Consider the following 15,616-nt stretch of genomic DNA (forward strand, 5'->3'; position numbering starts at 1 on the left):
ATTATAAGGGACTCAATGAGGTCAAAGTGGATTTACTTCTTATATGGGAAAATGTTACCTGTATTCATCATTACTCGGGTAGTTTAAAAGAGCATACATAGAAGGTTTGGGGGTTGAGTGTGATAGGATGATTCTAAAAATTAAAATTGGGTACAGAAAGGTAAAATGGAACAGTTACTACATACAAATAAGGTGTGAAAGGAATAACTTACAGTGAAGCAGGTGGGGGTAGAAGGCTGGTAATGCTAGACCCCTTTTGCCATCAGAACTGGGTTAAAGAGGGATTAACATATACATCCAGAAGGGCATAAAAGTCTTCTAAATTTATAAAGAAATAGAAGGGCCAGGGAACAGGATAAGGAAGGGACTTTCGAAGGACGTGTAGATCAAGAAGTAGGAGGTAAGGGGAGAGGATAAGTGAGGGATTCTTCAAAAGGGTATGGATGAAGGAGGTAGTGGTTAGAAATACATAAGACTTGTGAGGAGGGAAAGAGTAAAAAGAGAGGGTAAGAAAGATAAGTGAGGAAAAATAGGATGGAGGAAAATACACAACTTGTAATTATGACCTCGAATGTGAATGGGATGAACTCACTGATAAAATGGAAATGGATGGCAGAATGGATTAAAAATCAGAATCCAACAATATATTGTTTTAAAAAAACATTTACAAATGAGAGATACATGGGGCAGCTAGGTGGCGCAGTGGATAGAGCATCGGCCCTGAAGTCAGGAGGAGCCGAGTTCAAATCTAACCTCAGATCAAACAAACACATGACACTTACTAGCTGTGTCACCCTGAGCAAGTCACTTAACTCCAACTGCCTAAAAAAAAAAAAATGAGAGATACACACAGTAGAATTTATTATGCTTCAGGCTGAGGTTAAAAAAAAAAAAGGAGGGGTAACAATCATGATCTCAGATAAAGTTAAAGCTAAAATGGATTTAATTAAAAAAGAGATAAGGACACTACATTATGATAAAAAGAACCATAGAAAGTTAAGTCATATCAATACTAAACCTGTATGTATAAAATGTTATAGCATCTAGTTTTTTAAAGGAAAAGTTAAATGAATTGCAGGTGGAAATAGATAGTAATACTATTATTACATATAATGCATATATTACATATAATAATTATGTTATTGCAATGTTCCCCTCTCAAAATTAGATAAATCTAACAAAAAAAAAAGTTAAGGAGGTGAGTAGAATCTTAAGATAAGTTAGATATAATAGCTATCTGGAGAGAACTGAATGGGAATGAAAAGGAATACATCCTTTTCTCAGTGGTACATGGTACCTTTACAAAAACTGACTATATATTAGGGCATAGAAACTTTACAGTTAAATGCAGAAAAACAAATATTAAATGCATGCTTTTCAGATCAAAATGCAATAAAAATTATATTTAATAAGGGACCATGGAGACAGATTAAAAACTAATTGGAGACTAAACCTAATCTTAAAGAATAAGTGGGTTACAAATGATAAATGATCAAATGATATGATCAGTTTTCAGATGAAGTAATCAAAACTTATCTATAGCCTTGTGAAAAAATATTCTAACTCATTATTGATTGGAGAAATGCAAATTAAAACAATTCTGAGGTACTACCCCATACCTATTAGATTTACTAATAGGACAGAAAAGGTAAATGACAAATGTTGGAGGGGATTAGGGAAAAATGAGATTTAGTGCATTGTTGGTGAAGTGGTGAACTGATTCAGCATTCTGTAGAGCAACTGGGAACTATGCCCAGAGGGCTGGCTATAAGACTATGCATACCCTTTGACCTAGCAATACCACTACTAGGTCTGTATCCCAAAAGAGATAAAAAGCTAAAAGGAAAAGGACCTATATTTACAAAAATATTTATAGCAGCTTTTTTCTAGGGGTAAAGAATTAGAAGTTGAAGTGAAGCCCATCAATTGGGGCTGAACAAGTTGTGGTATGTGATTATGATGGAATACTATTGTACTATATGAAATTATAAGCAGGATGCTCTTAGAGAAACCTGGAAAGACTTGCCTGGGCTGATGCAAAGTGAAATGTACTGCATACACAGTAGCAGCAATATTGTCAGATGATCAACTGTGAATGACTTAGCTATTCTCAGAAATACAGTGACCCAAAACAGCTCTGAAGGACTTATGATGAAAAAAGCTATCCATCCCCAAAGAAAGAACTGATGGTAACTGAATACACATTGAAGCATACTTTTTTTTTTAACTTTCAAAAAAATAAAAAAGAATGAGTGGGTTAAAGAACAAATCAAACAATCAATTTCCTTAAGATGAACAATAATGAAACTACATATTAAAACCTATGGGATGCAGCAAAGGCAGTAATCAGAGGAGAATTTTATCTCTAAATGTTTATATTAACAAAATAGAGAAAGAGCAGACCAATGAATTGGGTATGCAATTTAAAAAAACTAGAAAAAGGACAAATTAAAAATCCTTAATTAAATACCAAATTAGAAATCTTAAAAATTAAAGGTGACATTAATAAAATTGAGTATAAGAAAACCACTGAATTAATAAATAAAACTAGGAGTTAGTTTTATGGAAAAAAAAACCAATAGACAAACCATTGGTTAACATTTTTAAAAAGAGAATAAAACCAAATCACTGTTATTAAAACTGAAAAGATGAATATATCACTAATGAAGATTAAATCAAAGCAATTCTAAGGAGTTATTATGCCAGTAAATCTAATGACTTAAGTGAAATGAAAGAATATTTACAAAAAAATATAAAACTTCCTAGATTAACAGAAGAAGAAAAAGAGTATTTAAATAAACCTATTTTAGAAAAAGGAATTAAGCAGTCCATAAATAAACATCCTAAGAAAAAAGTATCAGGACCAGATGGATTTACAAGTCAATTCTACCAAACATTTAAAGATCAACTAATTCCAATATTAACTAAGTTATTTAACTCCTATTATGAAACAAATATCGTACTGATACCTAACCTAGGAAAAGCCAAAATGGAGAAAGAAAATTATAGACCAATATCATTAATAAATGTGGATGCAAAAATCCTAAATAAAATACTTGCCAGGAGACTACAACAATATATTACGAAGATTATATATTGTGACCAAGTGGCATTTGTATCAGGAATGCAGGGATGGTTTAACGTAAGGAAAACTAATAACATAAATGGTTATATTAAAAACAAAAGTAACAAAATTCATATGATTATATCGATACAGAAAAAAGCTTCAGATAAAATACAATACTCATTCCTCTTAAAAACACTTGAAAGCACAGGTATAAAGGGATTTTTCCTTAAAATGATAATCACTTACCTAAAACCATTAAGCAAGCACTATTTGTAATGGTGATAAGCTAGAAGTGTTCCCAATAAGATCAGGAGTGAAACAAGGAAGCCTATTGTCACCAATATTATCCTATGTTGTTACGAAATGCTAGCAATAGCAATAAGAAAAGAAAAAGAAATTGAAGGAATCAGAATAAGCAAGGAGGTAATAGAACTATCTCTTTTTGCAGACAGTATGATGATTAGCAAAATAGTAGGATAGAAAATAAACCCACATCAATCATCAGGATTTCTATCACCAATAAAGCCCTGAGAGAAGAGATATTAAGAGATACCCCATTTAAAATAATTATAGACAGTATAAAATACCTGGGAATATACCTACCAAAACAAACTCAGGAGCTGCATGAACATATTATAAAACACTTTTGATGCAGATAAAGTCAGATCCAAAACACTGTTCCTGGATTGGCAGAGCCAATATAATAAAAATAACAATTTTACCCTAAATTAATCTATTTATTCAATGCCATCCCAATTAAATGACAAAAAAATTATTTTACTGAGCTAGAAAAAGTAACAATTCATTTGAAAGAACAAAAGGTCAATAATATCAAAGGAATTAATGGAAAAAAAAATGTAAAGGAAAGAGGTTTTAGCAGTACCAGATCTTAAACTATACTGTAAGGCAGTAATTATCAAAACTATCTGGCACTGGCTAAGAAACTGAAAGGTGGATCAGTGAAACAGAGTAGACATACAATAACTAACAGGAAATGATTATAGTAACCTTGTGCTTGACAAATGCAAAGATTTAAGTTTTTGGAATAAGAACTCATTGATTGGTAAAAATTGTTGGGAAAGCTGGAAAGCAGTCTGGCAGAAATTGGGCATAGACCAGTATCTTCTCATTTATCAAGATGAGGTCAAAATGGATACATGACCTAGATATAAAAGGAGGTATCATAAGAAAATCAGAAGAACAAGGAACTACCTATCATACTTATGGATAGAAGAACAATTTATGAATAAACAAGAGATAGCATTGTAAGATGCAAAATGGATAATTTTATGTTAAATGTAAGCGTTTTTGCACAAATAAAACCAATGTAGCCAAGATTAGAAGGAAAGCAGAAAATTGGGAGGAAAATTTTATAGTTTCTTAAATGTTTCACGTCACAAGCATATAAAGAACATTGTCAAATTTATAAAAATGAGTCATTCCCCAATTGATAAATGGTCAAAGGATATGAACAGGCAGTTTTTCAATGAAATCAAAACTATATATGATCATGTGAAAAATGATCTAAATCACTATTGATAAGAGAAATGCAAATTAAGGTATGCAAGAAATTAAGAAATGCAAATTAAGATATCTCACACCTATCAGATTGGCGGAAATGATAGGGGAAAGTGACAGATATTGGAGGGGATGTGGGAAAATTGGGACACTAATTCACAGTTGATGGAATTGTGAACTGATCCAATCACTTTGGAGAGCAATCTGGAATTATGCTCAAAGAATTATAAAACGGTATAAACTTTGAACAAGTAATACTACTATTAGGTTTGTTTCCCAAGGTGATCACAGAAAAAGGAAAAGAACTGATATGTTATATTTGTAGCAGTTCTCTTTCTGATAGCAAAGAACTGGAAATTGAGGGGATGCTCATTAATTGGGGAATGGCTGAACAAGTTGTGGTATATGATTGTGATGGGATACGACTGTGCTGAAAGAAATGATGAGCTGGTTGATTTTAGAAAAATATAGAAAGACTTGCAGGAAATAATGAAAAGTGAAATGAGCAGAGCCATGAGAACTCTACAGTAACAGCAATATTGTTCTAAGTCACAACTTTGAACAACTAAGTCATTTTGAGTATTATACTCAAATCAGCCACAAAGGATCTGTGAAAGAAGATGCTATCTACATCCAGCGAAAGGACTAGTAAATAAATTTTATGGTTTCATACACACACACCCACACACATACATTTGTGTCTAATGGTGGCCTTCTCTAGGGGCAAGGAGAAAAAAGTTTAAAAGTGCACAGCAGATAACAAAAGAAAACTTAGAAGTAAGCACAGAAAAGAAGGGCAGTCTTAAAAACAATGTGTAGTATTTATTACATAGTTGGGGTTTTTTTTTAAGTAAACATGTGAAATGGAAATTCATGGTTTTATGTTGAATCCTCTACATTGTGTTGTGTACATGGAAATTCTTTTTTTGTCTTTTTGTATTTAAATTCAAAATAAATAAAAAATTTTAAAGAGAACCAAAAAAGAGTCCGTGGATGAAGTTATTTTTCAAGAAATAATCAGGTGTTTTTTTTTTAAGGTTTTACAAATATGGATAAGCCCAATCCAGTCAATTAAATTCAGACATCTTTACAATCCATCCTGACAAGTTACTCATACAGACCCTTATTCAGACTTGTGAAAGTACAGGACTTTTGCAGTCTTAAATCATAGTATGGCAGATGGTTGTGAAGTCAAACACAGAGGAGCATACTAGCTTTGAGCAGATGTTTCATGCTCCTGGATCATGCAACATGGTATAGTAGAAGGAGTACTGGATTTGAAAGGAAACCTAGGTTTGAATCTGGCTTTGCTACTCAAAACCTGTATGACTTGGGTCAAGTTCTACAATTTCTGGGCCTTGGTTTCCTTATCTAAAATGAGGAGGCTGGAAAAGATAATGTGTAAGGGACCTTCCTATATTTAATATGATTCATTATTCATGAGTGATTTCCATTTATGTCTTTCCTAAGACATCCTGGGTTTCAATTTGACTACAGACCCTTGCATAAACAAATCATAGATAATTTTTTTTTGTTTCCTTTTTCCATGTGAATTTAGTGAGACTTGCTTTGTGCTTTCAAACATTTAAATATGTGAGTTAAGAACATGTTGGAAATTTCTATACAAAATCCTCCTAATGTCAAAATGAGCACTTTTTTCCTACTGGGTAAAATTACCACCTCTGGCTAGATTTGAATTGGAAATTTTCACATACTGTACAAAGGGGCTAAAAACAAGAATAAAAAAGCGAGAGGGTAGGATTTAATTGTTCCTCCTAGTAAGTATTAAAATAGCATATTTACCCTCTTTTGCTTACCAAACTAAGCATGTTAGGTGAAATAAACATAGGAGACTCTGACTGGTTTTTTTCATACTATCTATCATCTATAATGAATTTTCAGTGATAACCTAGAACTTCCTTCAGCTATGATCCAGAATGGAGGAAGCTGGAAGAAAATATATAGAAAGGGGTGAATGAATTCTAAACACACACCTCTGTTTTTCACAGCTTTACTTACCACTCGCTTCTCAATCTATTGTAATCTGTCTTCTGATTCCACAACTCAGTTGAAACTTCTCTGTCCAAGGTTACTGACAACCTCTTAACTGCCTTCCTCAGCCCTCATTCTACTTGACTTCCTGGTTCTTCTAACAATGTCTACCCCACTCCTCCTGTATACCTACCTTGCTTCTGTGACATTGCCTTCTTGATTCTCCCTCCTAACTCTTTAACTTTTCGGTTTTTTTCATTGGATCTTCGTCCTTCTCTGATCCACTAAAATCATGCAGAAGATTCAGATACAGCCCCTTACTCTTTGTTCTCATTTAGTAATCTCATCAGCTCCTTTCAGTTCACCTATCATCTATGTACAGATAAATCTCAAATCTATTTACAATCCCTAATCTCTCTACTGAACTCCAATTCCATGTCACCAGCCACATTGGTAAACATCCCCTCAGCATCTCAAACTCAACATATCCAAGATGAACCTCATATTTATTCCCCAAATCCATCCCTTTCCATTCCAAGCTTCTGTTGAGTGAGTCTGAGATACAATCTCAAGATCATCCTTAAGACTTTTCCCTCTCCCTTACTTCCTTGAGTCAAACAGTTGTCAAATCTTACTTTACCTTATTGATGCTAACCTCTCCTGTGTGGCTACTTCTCTCCACTCTACCCATGACCTCTACCCTAGTTCAGGCCTTCATTATCTCTTCTTGCCCAGACTACAACAGCCTCTTATCTGGTCTCCCTGAATCTAGTCTCTCCCTTCTCCAATCCATCTTCCACACAGTTGCCAAATTGATATTTCTAAAGCAAAGCACAGATGTGACCATGCTACTCCTGTTCAAGATGCTTAGTGGCCCTCTTTTGCTTCTAGGGTAAAATAAAAACTTCTGATTGGCTTTTAAAGCCCTTCACAGTCTGCCTTGCAGATTAATTTTAAACTGCTCTCCTTCATATACTCTATGGTCCAGCCAAACTTGCCTACTTGCTGTCCTCCCCCCTCCCCCACAACATTCTATCTTCCATCTATCTTTGTACAGGTGATTTTCCCACTTTCTTCAATCTGCCTCTTAGAATCCTTAATTTCCTTCCAAAGAAAGCTGAGGTTTAATCTAAAAGAGGCTTTTTCTGATGCTGTTAGTGGTTAGTGCTCTTCCCCTTTGCAAAGAACCTGGTATATACCATGTTTACTATCTGCATAATTACTACATTCCCCCAGTAGAATGTAAGCTCCTTATTACTAAGCAGATTTTGTTTCAAAGGTTTCTTGAATTGAACAGAATATTCAATTTTATCTATAATTAAAATATTTTTAAAGTAGAAACTAATCCAAAGCAAAAGCATAAACCTTTTTTTAAAAAATGAATCATTCCCTCCAAGACCATTAATAAAAAGATCTTCATAGTTTAATTAAACAAACTCAAAACTTAATTACAACTACCATTTCCTTGGGAATCAGCAACTATTTATTAAACAAATATCTCAAATATGCATCTTCAACATGAATCCTGATGCTTTAACATGTGACTATTCTGATATCCCCCTTTAAGTTTGCTTCTATCTTATTATTACTCATTTCCAGATTCAGATTTTGCATTACTTTGGAAAGCATATCATCATCTTTTTTATCTCCTGAAGCAGCTCCTTTGTTAAGATTTCCTTCTGCTATAATAAAAAACTGTTCTGTTGGCTGCAGAATGCTTAGTCCATATCCATTGTTGCTATAAATATGATTATTATTCATCTTCAATTTAGGGGCAGGAAGAACCTGTTGGGGTATTAAAATTGGTTAGTTTTTTAAAGGATAATTTCATGTTTTTCCTTACAGAGTATAAAGATGAAATAACTAGCATGATATTAACACCTAACTTCTTAAATCAACTATCTTTAAAAACTGGAAACAGTGCTACTTGCTTCAGTTTTTAACAAGTGCTGCTTTTTCATACTTCAAAATGGCCAATTCATCGATTTAACATATCTAGATTCACATTCTTACCAAGTTTAATTGTGCTCATAAATAATACTTTTTAAATGCTAGTAACTATTCTACTCAGATTTACTCGATAGATCTTCTATGTAACAAAATCCTTCAGATAAGTCCTACTCTGATGTGACCTTAGATTCTCAAAAGCGGTCCTAGCAGACAGGAAGCTCTAGAAGTTTCTAAAAGCTAGAAAATCTTCAAGCATGGGCCCTTTGACAGACTGAGTCTGCTGTGTAAGGACAAGCCTAGCTGGATTATTACCAGAATTCTGACCACCTGGTGACAGTTCAGAGTAGTCACACTATCCATTCTACAATGACAGTAGCAATAGGGGGAAAGGGAAAGGATATTAAGAATAATACAGTCTAAAAGCATTAATTTAACTGCTGATACTCAGTCTTTGTTCAATGAGCAAAAAGCTGATATACTACTGGACAGCACATCAGGAATACCTTGTTAAGTTCTAGGAACTACATTTTAGGAAAGAAAGACAAGATGATTTCTGTCCAAAAGACTCATCTTTCACCAGGACAGTGAAAAGATCAGAGAGGATACCAAATGAGAATGAACATCCCATCTAGCAGTCCACCTGGCCTATCTTCACCTGGCCTGCCACTGCCCCCATTTAACCTATCTGGAAATGTACCCAACCAACTAAACCTCCAGAAATTACATTTTTAGACCTTCAGGATAAACTGTCTTGACTGATGAGTACAAACTCGCCTAGCCCACTAACATGTTTCCAACAAGCCATCCACTCTAACCATTCTCTTATCTGCCTTGTCCTGTAGTATCCTTCCCACTCCTGCTTTTTGCCCCTTGCTATGGACACAATAATCAAATCAATACTGCTATTGCTTCTAGAAAGGGCATATCATTTGAATAGGAATATGGATCAACTTGCCATCCCTATGATACCCCAGACCAAAATTCACTTTATCAATGCCCTTATCTATGTGTTGTTTCCATTAGAACGTAAGCTCCTTGAAGGCAGGTTGTCTCACTTTTTCATTTCTGTTTCCAGAATCTAGTATAGTACATAGCATAAACACTTAATAAATGGTTTTTCATTTATTTCTTCATCAACATGAGGAACTGAAGATGCTTAGCTTGGACATTTAAAGGGGACACAATAACTATCTCTAAATATTTCAAGGATTGTTAATGCAGAAGAGGGATTAGATTTGTGCTACTTGGCTCCAGGCAGCAAAACTAGAAATAACAGGTGGCAGTTTCAAAGAGAGAAAGATTAGGTTTACATGAAATACAGACTGGACAACCACTTGTCTGGGAAGCTTTAGAAGACAGTCTTCGTTGTTGGATACGGGTTGGACTAAATGGCCCCTGGGATCCTTTCCAGCTCTTATATTCTGATACTGTGTAGAATAAATCTGATGTTCTACTATCCTTTACTTCAACCATCTGAATTCCTACAATGAATATTGTAAAATTCTTCCTAGTAAAAACTTTAAAATAACTATAAAAAATGAGATTACCTTCATATTCACCCCACCTAAGGTGCTTTTTGAATTATCACTAGTTCTAAGATTATTGCAGTGATGAATTTCATTTCTTTCCAAAATGGCTATGCTGCCAGGATACAGTTCGACACCAGAACCCTGCAAATTAAAAACAGGCAAAAAGCCAATAAAAATTACAAGAAAAAAATCATAAGCTTTATTTAAATATGAAACTGCAGTTCATTTTTTAAAAAATGAGACTCCTCTTTTACTTATGGAAATTCACAGGATGGAATAAATTCTGAAACACCATGAAAGAACATATAAGTGTAGCAAACGTGCAGAAATCTCCTTTGGAAAATAGGACTAGAATATGGCTAATACAGAAACATGTTTTCCATGACTGCAACATGTGTAGTTTTTATCAAATTGCTTGCCTTCTCAGGGAGAGAGGGAAAGAATTTGGAACTCAAATTTTTTAAAAACAAATGTTAAAAATTGTTTTTACATGTAATTAGAAAAAATAAAGTATTTAAAAATTGAAAGAAAAAAAAAGAAGGCCAGAAGGGATAGTAAGATCATGTAGTCCAATTCCCTGCCATCCTAGACAAGTATAAAGATATTATAAAATCTCTCCTTCAATGTTAATTTCTATCAAGAAATTATAGTTATCCCTTCCACATCTCGATTTTCCCTATCGAATGGTTTTGATATATTACAAGTTGGCATAAGAAATTAAATGGGAGTTTTTTGGGAGTTTTGTGGAAGTTGCAGACAACATGCAAAGACCAGCAGATGATACAGAGCCTATGACCAAATACTTAACCCAAAGTTTACAATAAGATACCGTAAACATCCCCCCAAAAAAGAAAAAATTTAGACTTCTCTGGTATGAAGGGAAAACCAAAACATTTTACACAGATTTTCCAGATAGCAGGGGTGCCATGCCCCTAATCCCCACAATGTGGAAAGGATAACTATACTCCTTATGCATCAGTTTAAGTATACTTTTCTTAGACCTAGGCTAAAATAAAAAATGGGTCAACTTTCTAATAGTTAATAAACATTTCACTCCTAATTTTTTTCTCTTTCCAAATTCTTTATTAGTTTCTTATTAGATTTCTCCCTCTTGATCAGTTATATTTTTGGCTATCAATTTAACTGTCTCTGAACTTTTAGGTCCTGTTTAACCCATTACTCTGTAGTGATGTTTGATACTTTATAAACATTTTTTAAAATTATATATACACACATACATACATCTGTATGTGTATATATATATGTATTAAATGTAAAGTTTTATTTAAAAGGTAAGAACTTTACATTAGCCAATTCACATTTGGCTTTTTACTCAGTAAGAACCTTTTCAGTCATACTTAGCTCCATAAACTAGTCATTCTCATCTTGAATCAATATGATCTGGTTTTTCTCTCCCAAATAAACTCTCTTGAACCTGTTTCTGATTAGCTTGTTTTAGTTTCTGACCACTTTCTTTACAGATTTGAACTCTGAATCTTCTCTAAATAGCTGCCAGTTATTTGCACATCAAAACCACTTAACTTTGTTCTAAGTATGCTCTAAGTAAGTATATGTTTCCAAGTAGTGACGTGATCAAAATTAAATACCTGAGCTCCAGTGATTTCACTGTCAGTGAGAGTCAAAGCTGCTCCTGTAAGAACACATACTCCTGTTCCTTCACACTTCAATACACAGTCCTCTAGGGTCATGTGACCAGATTCCACGACCACAATACCATCAACAGTCCCTTGTTGTACCAAAGTAAGACGCATCAGCTTCACATTTTCAGCTTTAGATACTACAAAACTGTCACAAGAAGGTTCTGAGGTAATCACAATCTCCTCTCTCTTTCCAACTCCTGATTTCACAGAATAAAATATATAATTACTTAATACTAGTAGAATAGATTTAAAGGCTTTGAGTTATTTAGTAATAAAAATTTTCCTTTTCATATTTACAATAAAATGTCTAGTAAACAGCTAAAGAAGATACTTATCTACAAGGGCTTGATTTTTCCAAATTCATTTTCTCAATTATAGGGTAGCACTATAGAAACAACCTCTAAACTTATCAATTTTTCTGTTCAAAATCCTTCATTTAAGGCCTACTTTATTTTATTTTATTTTTTTAGGCAATTGGGGTTAAGTGACTTGCCCAGGGTCACACAGCTACTAAGTGTCAAGGGTTCAGTCTGAGGCCGGATTTCAGGGCCAGTGCTCTATCCACTGCGCCATCTAGCTGCCCCATTAAGGCCTACTTTAATGTCCCACTGAAGTCCTACTCTGTTGTGGCAGGGAGATGACTGATTTCTTGAAAATTAATGCTAGCATGGTACAATCTCTGGTAATTCCTATGAAGCTGGAAAGGCATGACACATGAACCAAGTGAAAGACTTGTCATATGAAGAGCAAACTAGCCCAATTCATAGAATCTCATCACCAAAAGGTTAGCTACAAGGTAATGATATTTTTGGCCACAGCTACTTATCTATCAAGGGATGGAAGGTTTGTAAGCAAGCGACCACAATGATGAAAATAGATTAATCAGACAACAAGCGTTTATTAAATGCCTACTATGTGTCAGACATTGTGGTAGGCCCTGGAGATACAATTACAAAGAAGGAAACAAACCCTATTTATAAACAACTTACATTATAAATGGGGGAAACAAGTACATATATAAATATGTACAGTATAAATATAAAGGGAATGAATATTAATGCTTACAAAGTAATTAAATACAAGGTAGCTGGGGAGGGAGGGCACTAAGCAGTTGAGGGAAGGAATCGGGGAAGTTTTCATGCAGAAGATGTTGCTTGAGCTGCATATTAAAGACAAAAGGGACTTCATGAGGTGCAGGTAAGGAGGGAATGCACTACAGGCACGTGGGATAGTCACTTCAAAGGCATGAAAACAGGAGATGGAGTGTCAATAGTGTGGGAAGGGAAGTAGAGGCCAAAAATATGGATTGAGGCTAGATTTTAAAGGACTTTATGAGCTAACCAGTGTTCCTATTTTATCCAAGAGGTAATGGGAAGCCACTGCATTTGACTGATTCCTCTGACCCACATGGTCAGATCTTTGCTTAAGGCAAATTACTTTGGTATCAGTGTGTATGAATGGGGAAAGACAAGGCAGTAAGATGGAAGAGAGGTCAGACAGCTAGGAAGAGAACCACAAGAAAGTAGTGTCATGAAAACCCAGAGAGGAAACAGTATCCAGAAGGAAGAATATGGTCAATACTGTCAAATGCAACGATAAGTTGAGATGGATGAGGACTGAGAAAAGCCCATAAGATTTAGCAATCAAGAAGTCATGGCTTTGGTAAGCAGGACCGCCTCTTTGTTAGAGAATGGGAAAAAAAGAAGATAGAAGATAATGTCAAGAGGTTCTGAGTTGAAGAGAATAGGAAAACAGGAATGCCAAAAGGCCTCAATTATTTCAGTAAAGTTAGGAGGTTAGGTCCTCAGTTGAGAGAGAAAAGAAGATGAGGGAGGAGAGGTATAGGATGTTTACAGAGCAAAGAGGTTTGAAATAATTTTATAGAAAGTGAGATAAGCAATCATTTAGGGAGGAATAAAAGCACTGCCTTACTGCAGTGAGGGTCCAGTTGAGTTGTATAACATCATTTTTTAAATATAATTTTATCATATATCTTTAATTAACAAACATTTATTTTCTTTTTCTCCCCTCTCCTTGTCAGCCCTCTACTAAACAACAAAAAAACAAAAACCACTGTAATAAATATGCATAGTTAAGCAAAGCAAATTCCTGTATGGGGCATGTCCAAAAATATATGTCTCATTCCTCTCATTTAGGAGGTAGATAGCAATTTTCATGTTCATTCCTTCGGAAACATGACTTTTTTTTTTTAGCAAAGCAATCAGGGTTAAATGACTTGCCCAAGGTCAGACAGATAGTACGTGTCAGGTGTTCGGTCCAAGGCCGGATTTGAACTCAGGTCCTCCTGACTTCAGGGCCGGTGCTCTATCCACTGCGCCACCTAGCTGCCCCAGAAACATGATTTTTCATTGCAATGATTAGAGTTCTCAAGTCTTCCAAAGCTGAATAACATGGATCTGTACTGGTCAGCATGGGTGTGAGACCTCATCTAGCAGTAAAGAGTAGGGAAGGTGAATGGTGGGAGTATTCCAGAGGTGAGGTTTGGAAAAAGATGAGCAAGAGGACAAGGGATTCAAGAGCATAGGACAATGTAAAGGTGAAATGGATTGAGATTGGAAAAGGAAGACAGTAAAAAGCAGGAGTAATAGCCTGAGAAAGTACTGAATGGTACAGGAGGGTGAGAGGCACAGTGAGAGGTGAATGAGAGGTCAGATGTCAAAGTTTCTAATTAAGGAAGTGGAAGACTTGTGGGTAATTGATGAGCTCTAGTGTGTGACCATTCCTATACATGGAGTGAAGGAAAAGGACATGGGATTTAAGGAAGCTACAGAATTGGGAGGTCAGAGAATTTGAGGGGGCATATATGTGAATATTAAAGTCCTCTAATAGAAGGGCAGGAGTTAAGGAGGGAAAGATGTGAGTTTGGTTTCAAAATCCTTGAAAAAGAAGGAAGAATTACCTAAGGGGCTGATACACTACAGCTACTATAATTTGGATTGGGGGGTTGGGGGTGGGTTTATAGAGTAGACTTCAGGGGCAGCTAGGTGATGCAGTGGATAGAGCACCAGCCTGAAGTTAGGAGGACCTGAGTTCAAATCCAGTCTCAGACCAGACATTTGACACTTACTAGCTGTGTGACCCTGGATAAGTCACTTAACCCCAATTGCCTAAAAAAACATAAAAAATAAAATAAAAAAATAGAGTGGACTTCAAAGGAAGAAAGATTGCTGAGTGATGAGGCAAATCTGGAAGTGACAGCAGAGGAGCAAGGCGTATTCTGATTAGGATCAGATCTAGGATCAAGGTGTACAGGGGTCTGGGTTGGAGGGGTATATGAGAGAAGGTAAAGCTAGCACAAAAGGATAACATAGTGTCCTCAGGGAGGAGCCAAATCTCTGTGAAACATAATAGATGAAAGGCATGCGAGGCAAAGAGGTCCAGGATGAAGGGAATTTTTTTTCACTATGGAATAAGAATTTCAGAGAGCAGAGAGGAAATGGTGGGCAGGGTTAAAATGGGATAGGAGTGGGTAGGGTGGGAAGGCTGGGATAAGAGAATGCAAGGAGTAGTTAAGGGAAATGTCTATTAATATACTTCTTATATGAGCATTCCTAAAGTCCATTATTTACAGTCAGAACATAAAATATTCTAAGGCATAAAAATTAAAAATATTTTCAGAACAACAAATGAGCCCAAATAAAGATTGTAGGTGATTTTTGAAGCTAATGTAGCCATGCCTATATAAAGATATATTCCCCCAATGGAATGTAAGCTATTTGAGGGCTTTTTGTTTGTTTTGTCTTTGTATCCCCAAGGACTAGCACACTGTCTTGCACATAGTAGATGCTTAATATTTACTGATTTGAATGTTTACAATCAAGTATACAACTGGTTCTGGAGAAAAAGATAAACAGCCATGAAAAATTAACATCTACTAA

The 15,616-nt window shown here is 35.2% G+C and overlaps 1 protein-coding gene across 1 annotated transcript in view; it reads right to left on the bottom strand.

The window, feature by feature from the left end:
- Window positions 1–8,110: 8,110 nt before the first annotated feature.
- The window catches only part of SHCBP1L (SHC binding and spindle associated 1 like), a 49,899-nt gene continuing 42,393 nt past the window's right edge, over window positions 8,111–15,616 (bottom strand). Inside the window, exons 8-10 of the mRNA XM_027868656.1 lie at window positions 11,664–11,914; window positions 10,075–10,197; window positions 8,111–8,362 (exon numbers count right to left, since the gene is read on the bottom strand). Coding sequence (XP_027724457.1) covers window positions 8,111–8,362; window positions 10,075–10,197; window positions 11,664–11,914 — 626 coding nt within the window. The remainder of the gene's footprint in view (window positions 8,363–10,074; window positions 10,198–11,663; window positions 11,915–15,616) is intronic.

Source organism: Vombatus ursinus, unplaced genomic scaffold, assembly GCF_900497805.2.
Source record: "Vombatus ursinus unplaced genomic scaffold, bare-nosed wombat genome assembly UNPS02014789.1, whole genome shotgun sequence".
Lineage (NCBI taxonomy): Eukaryota > Metazoa > Chordata > Mammalia > Diprotodontia > Vombatidae > Vombatus > Vombatus ursinus.